At 55.9% G+C, this 6,367-nt stretch overlaps 1 protein-coding gene across 1 annotated transcript in view; it reads right to left on the bottom strand.

The window, feature by feature from the left end:
- Window positions 1–3,831, bottom strand: part of MYBPC3 (myosin binding protein C3) — a 26,817-nt gene extending 22,986 nt beyond the window's left edge. The window contains exons 1-5 of the mRNA XM_026454090.1: window positions 3,752–3,831; window positions 2,358–2,624; window positions 1,606–1,719; window positions 1,106–1,204; window positions 868–1,016 (exon numbers count right to left, since the gene is read on the bottom strand). Of these exons, the coding sequence (XP_026309875.1) occupies window positions 868–1,016; window positions 1,106–1,204; window positions 1,606–1,719; window positions 2,358–2,624; window positions 3,752–3,776 (654 nt within the window). The 5' untranslated portion in view covers window positions 3,777–3,831. The remainder of the gene's footprint in view (window positions 1–867; window positions 1,017–1,105; window positions 1,205–1,605; window positions 1,720–2,357; window positions 2,625–3,751) is intronic.
- Between the last annotated feature and the right edge of the window lie 2,536 nt (window positions 3,832–6,367).

Genomic DNA, 6,367 nt, shown 5'->3' with positions numbered 1-6,367 from the left:
AAAAAAAAAAAAAAAAAAAAAAAAAAAAAAAAGGAGGCTGGGAGTGACAAATGCTCATCAGCATTCTCACCCTCGGGTTTAGTTAACCCATGGAGTTTTTGTATAGAGAAAGGGACTATCCCAAAACCCATGACTGCCATCTGCTGGCACATGGTTGTGGTGAACTACAGCGCTTTTGTGCACTGCACAGCCCCGCACATGCTGGCCCTCTCCTGCTACAGGCCCCCTCTCCTGGCCCAGGACTGTGGAAGGTTGGGAAAAGCAGAGGCTTGGAGTGAACACACAAGGAGACTTAAGTCTTAAGGTTCTGGTGGGCAGGGTGGAAAAACACAAAACACAAAAAACCAAGGCTTAAGGTTCTAGGCCTACGTCTAAGTGACCTTGGAGCAACCACTTAACCTCTCAAGCTTTGGTTTCCGTGTCTGTATAATGAGGAATTGTTCTGGTCAATCCCTGAGGGTCCCTTGAGCCCTGACCCCTGATACCCATCCAGGGGCTTTACAACCCCACTAGCTGGTGCCCCCATGCTTCACGGTGTCCTCCAGACTTCCTGACCACCCTGACCCTACCCCCTCCCCCTACCGATTCCACCAAGCCTTATTAGGTGCTCCCTTGAGGCGATCATGTCCTTCAAGTCTCCCATGTCCCCCACAGCACTCCCATGCGTCTCATCGCGCTCCCTGGCCCCCAAGCCTCCGGGATCTCCCTGTGGGCCCCTGGCCCCTCCACCTGCCTCCCAGATTCCCCACGCCCCTTGCTTGCAGCTCGTGTGTGCCTCAGGTCTCATGGTGCCCTCTGTGTGCCTTGTGCCTTCCAGGATTCTCCATGTCCCCTCTCTCCGTGTCTCCACGACCCTGGCGGACCCACCTTGCTGGCACGGTCGTAGCTGTCATGCAGCTGCAGGTGCTGGCCCACCTTGCTGCTCAGGTCCACCCATTTGCCCTTGAACCACTTGACCACAGGCGGCTTCAGGAGGCTGGCGCCGGCCACACGGGCTGAGAAGGTGATGCTGCCACCTGCAAGGGCAGGGCGACAGGCCCAGCTTGGGGAGTGTCCTGCTGCCCCCCTTCCCACCCCAATGCTGGGCACAGCAGCTCACACTCACCCACAGTCACCTCGCCATCCTGTGGCCGCATCACGAAGAGGCCAATGGGGTCATCAGGGGCTCCAGAGGTAGGGGCGTTGCGAGCTGCTGAGCTTGACCCTGTGAGCAAAGGCTTTGTTTTTTTGTTTTTTTTTTTTTTTTTGAGATGAGTCTTGCTCTGTCACCCAGGCTGAAGTGCAGTGGCATGATCTTGGCTCATCGCAAGCTCTGCCTTCTGGGTTCACACCATTCTCCTGCCTCAGCCTCCCGAGTAGCTGGGACTACAGGCGCCTGCCACCACGCACAGCTAATTGTTTTGTATTTTTAGTAGAGATGGGGTTTCACTGTGTTAGCCAGGATGGTCTCGATCCCCTAACCTCGTGATCTGCCCACCTCGGCCTCCCAAAGTACTGGGGATTATAGGCCTGAGCCACGGTGCCCAGCCAACCAAAGGCTTTTGAGACCTGCCCTGGACACCCTCTACCCACGGATCCTGCCCCTCCCTGCCCAGCCCCTCTCACCTTCGGGACTTGGGGCACTTTCTCCCAGCTCAGCGGCTGGGGCCAGGGCTTCTCCAGGGGTTCCAGTGGCCTCAGCAGGGGCAGGGGCAGGGGCCAGCACGGGCTCTGCCTTCTCTGGAGAGGATCAGATAGGAGTCGTGGTACAGTCACTAACCAGAGACCCCTCCACCCTCTCTCTCCTGAGCATCGGACCCATGAGTCCGCTGTGGATGAGGAAAGTCTGCCATGGCTGTCCTCCCGCTGCCTGGGCCCCTCAGAGGCAGCTCATGCTCAGCTGGAGAGCCACCCTGCCTCTCACATTCTCCTCCCCGTCCCAGGTCATCAGTTCCCACGTCCTCTGTACCTGCCCTGAACAGTTCCAGGTCCAACCCTGCTCTGCCCCAGCCTTAGAGCAGCCCCACCTGCTGGGCTGCACTCCCCTCATCCACACCTCCTGGGACTTCCCTGCCAGCACACAAGGTGCCGTCTATGCGGGGTCATCTCTCCAGAGAGGTCTGCAGGGGGAGACTGGGGTTGTATCTTGTTCATCTCTCCCACCTACCCCATGGCTGGAACAGGCCAGGATGGCACATGGGGTACTAAAAAAGGTCATGTGCAGAAAAGGGGGAAAGGGGGTTCCTGGCAGGGGGCACAGCCACAGCAAAGGCAAGGAAGTGTGAAAGCACCTCCTGTTCCCTGGATGGATGGAGAGGTACTGGGCTGTCTCTCCACCCAGGAGCCTGAACCTCAGGGAAGCCTGACCAGAATCTTACCTGCCTCTGTGACCTTGAGGTCGAACTTGACCTTGGAGGAGCCAGCAATGACTGCATAGGACCCCTGGTCGGCAGGGCCCACCTCCCGCACTGTCAGTGTATGCCGTGTGCCCTCTGTGGTCAGGCCATACTTGCTGCTGGCTCCGATGTCACTGCCTCCGCGCTGCCAGCGCACCTTCACTCCTGCCCGTTCTGTCTCCACCTCAAACACGGCAGGGCTGCCTGCGGCCACTTCCACTGACCGTGGCTTCTTGCTGAAAGCTGAGACTGCAGGGCCAGGTGGAGGCTACAGCGGCCCCTGGTTGGAGCGTGCACCCCACCCCTGCAGCCCCTCTTAGTAAATACTGTGCTAGCACGTTCCACGCATCCCCTCGTGTAATACTCCACCAGTTCTCCTAGGTAGTTGCAGTTATTCTGTTCATTCCTCAGAGGACACTGAGGCTCAGAGAAGCTAAGCAGCTCCTCCAAGATCACACAGCTAGTAGTTGGAAGAGCCAGGGCTGTGGTCCTGACCTCCACGCAAGACTTTTGCTGCATGTGTCCCCTGGATACTCCACTTTCCCTGCTTGGAGACACCCGTGATGAACTCAGCTTCCCTTCCCCCCACCATCTGGGGCCCTTGGCAGGGGGCGGGGAATTCTGCCTACTTGGAATGTGGCCAAATTTGTCCTCCAAGGACCTCAGGCTGAGAATCAGCAACTGAGATAAAGCTGGCCTGGGAGGGCATTGGGGGATGGGGACCTGGATCTCTGCCCTGGACAACCTTGGTAAGGGCATAGCCCAGGCCCAGGACCCTGGGCTGTGATTTTCCCTGCCCTTGACCTGGGTTCTGGGGCTCCTGACTGTCCTCTCTCAGAGAAGGCGGGGGCTGTGTCACCCTCAACATGGGGGCCACACCATACAGGCTCATGAAGCAGATAATGTCACAGCCAGGAGGAACCAACCCAATGCCACCACTACCCCCAGCGCCCCAGGTTGGGAGACTGAGACCCAGAGTGGGTAGAGACTGGTCCGCAGGCATGTCGTGAGCCTGGTTCAGCTCCACACTAAACATGGGCTCTGTCTGCAGGCAACCTTGCTGTGGAAGGCGAAGGAAATGGGACAGGGAAGGGGTCCTTTTGCGTTCTCAGAATGGGTTGACCCCGGGTGCTTCCTGTCTCGGCTGTGTCCCCTGTCTGTGTCCCTGACCTTGGGTTTACCTTCACCTCTCATCAGAGGGATAGGAAAAAGAAACCGAGAATCAAAAAGGACCCCGGAGGACTGGCTGCCCCTGTCCTGGGGCTCAGAGGCCACATCCTCATCAACCCCCTCAAGAACTCCCTCCTAGCCCTGCTCCCCAATTGTGGACACCCCCCTGCTCCCACACTTAGACCCAACCCTAGTCCTAAAGCTACCTGGCTTCTTCCCCGGCTCAGGCATCCTGAGAGACGTCACACCAGGCACCAAGCAGGCACAGGTCACTCAAAGAGGGACTGAGTGGGGTCTTGTCCTTCCCACTATATATGGGGACCTCCCCCCTCCCCAGGCTCTGCTTATCTGCCTCCTGTCCAGCCACCTGCTAAATATAGATGAATTCCAGAGAGCTGAGGTCTCTCCAGGGAGAAGGTAGGGCCACATTGTCCCTGGCTGGCTCCTGTCCCTTCCCCTCCACCCCCCTCAGCACAATTCTGCCTCCCCAACCCTTGGCGAGCCTCAGGGGTACCCTCAAACCCTGTGTGTGCCCCTCTTACAGCAAATTGTACGGTGGGAGCATGCTGGGCCCATAACCCTAAGGCTAACAGGTCAGGAGCATCCTTGCGGGCAGTTCAGGCAGTGGTCATGTCCACAGACCCTGGGGCCAGGGTGACTCTGAGTCCTGGCACTGCTGTCTCTTTAATCTCAGAGCACCTGGTTTCCTCATCTGTAAAGCAGGGCAGGTGATAGCAGCACCCACTGCACAGGATTGTCACACGTATGAAGTTGGTTTATAATTTTTAAAATGTTAGGCCAGGTGTGATGGCTCATCTGTAATCCCAGCACTTTGGGAGGCTGAGGCGGGCAGATTATTTGAGGTCAGGAGTTTGAGACCAGCCTGGGCAACATGGCAAACCCCACCTCTACTAAAAAAATAAAAAATAGAATAAATACACACAAATTAGCCGGGTGTGGTGGTGTGGACCTGTAGTATCAGCTACCCAGGAGGCTGAGGTGGGAGGATTGCTTGAGTCCAAGGAGTTCAGGGCTGCAGTGAGCCAAAATCGCACCACTGCACTGCAGCCTGGGTGACAGAGTGAGAGACCCCGTCTCAAAAAATAATAATAAAATAAAAATGGGCTGGGTGAAATGGCTCACGCCTGTAATCCCAGCACTTTGGGGAGGCCGAGGCAGGCAGACCACTTGAGCTCAGGAGTTCGAGACCAGCCTGGGCAACATGATGAAACCCCATCTCTACAAAAAATACAAAAATCACTCAGGTATGTGATGCACACCTGTCGTCCCAGCTACTCAGGAGGCTGAGGTGGGAGAATCGCTTGAGCCCGGGGGGTCAGTGCTGCAGTGAGCCGTGTTCGTGCCACTGCACTCCAGCCTGGGCAACAAAGTAAGACCCTGTCTCAAAAAAATAAAAATAAAAATAAAAATAGAATAATGAAGACACAACACCATTTTGCCTTCTCTTGTGGCCCTGAAGTAGGACTAGGGAGCTGCAGGGTTGGGCTGCAGTGAGCCCTCTGGGGGTGAGGAGGTGTGGGGGGGCATTTGTCCCTACGGTGATGACCCCAGAATCTGGGTTCCCTGAGGTCTTTGACAGCGTTGGAAGTCTCTCACTCCCGTGCTGTCTACTGCCACTTCTTGCTACCGTCTGAAGGAAAACACAGGACTCACAGGCTTCTCTGCTCAGCTTGGTCTGTTTCTCCCCTGCTGTGGCGAGGAGCCGGAAAGCAAACAGAACCTGGGGGTCCCACTAGGAATTCACCTGGGTCTAAAGTCCTGCTAGGCGTGCAGCTCATGAGAATGCTTTGTGGCCCACAGGAGCTTTGGGGCTTAAGTCCTGTCCTTGGAATGCTGAAGAGTATCCTCTTCCAGATAAGCGAAGTCTCCTACTCCATGTTGACGTTGATTTGTTTTTTCTAAGACCAGCCCAGCGGGCGCAAAAGAACCAGCGGGTAGGCAAGTGTAGGAGCAAAACTGCACATTTATTTTTGTCACTTAAGGTGTGGGGAAGAAGTCTGTCGGCCTCCTGCAAAGGAGGCCAGCAGAGTCCCCCCACCCCGTGGGGCTCTCAGACGGAGTTCCCACAGTCTCGACATCCCGACAGGAGTGGGGCTGTGAGAAGGCCGCCTGGCTCACTGGCCAAGAGTGGCTTTTCTAGGAGTGGGATGGCAATAGGCGGGGCACGGGCATGTCGGGGGGCGTTCCGCAGGTGTGACCAGGTAAATCTTGGTCTCTTCGGATTGACGTCACCTGGCGCATGCCCAGTTGGTCTGCACCCTCCCGGGTCGCTGGCTGCATTTTCGTGTGCGCGGGAAGAGCTGGTGGTGAAGAAGAACCCGGAAGTGCACCATCTTGCCTCTGTTTGTCCAAACAGACGTGTCGGGGACAGACCTGGAGTGTGATCCAACTTGGCCACTCAGCGGCTGTGACCTTGGGGAAATAATTTGACCTCTACAAGCCTCAGTTTCCCATTCTATAAAATAGAGTGATATTAGACTCCACATCTCAAGCTTGGCAGGTACTAATTGACCAGAAAATCCAATGTTGTTGCTATGGTCATCATCATCATCATCATAATCAAATGAGTTCAAACCTCATCTTAAAAACAACAACTACCAGGAGTAGAGAGCTTTTAAATAGGATCTGTTCCCCTCATCACAATTGAGGACTTGTTCTTTCCACCAAACTCTAACTCCTGGTCAGGCGCCTGTGTCATTGGTCCTCATGTTCCCAGGGTCCAGCATTGGGTACAGCCCTCAGTAAACACCCAATGGACAAATGACAGAAAGAGAGACGTGGCAGCACACACGGGCCAGAAG

The sequence above is a fragment of the Piliocolobus tephrosceles genome, chromosome 13 (genome assembly GCF_002776525.5).
Source record: "Piliocolobus tephrosceles isolate RC106 chromosome 13, ASM277652v3, whole genome shotgun sequence".
Taxonomy (NCBI): domain Eukaryota; kingdom Metazoa; phylum Chordata; class Mammalia; order Primates; family Cercopithecidae; genus Piliocolobus; species Piliocolobus tephrosceles.
The sequence above is the reverse complement of the archived record's forward strand: the minus strand, read 5'-3'. Positions and strand labels throughout refer to the sequence as shown.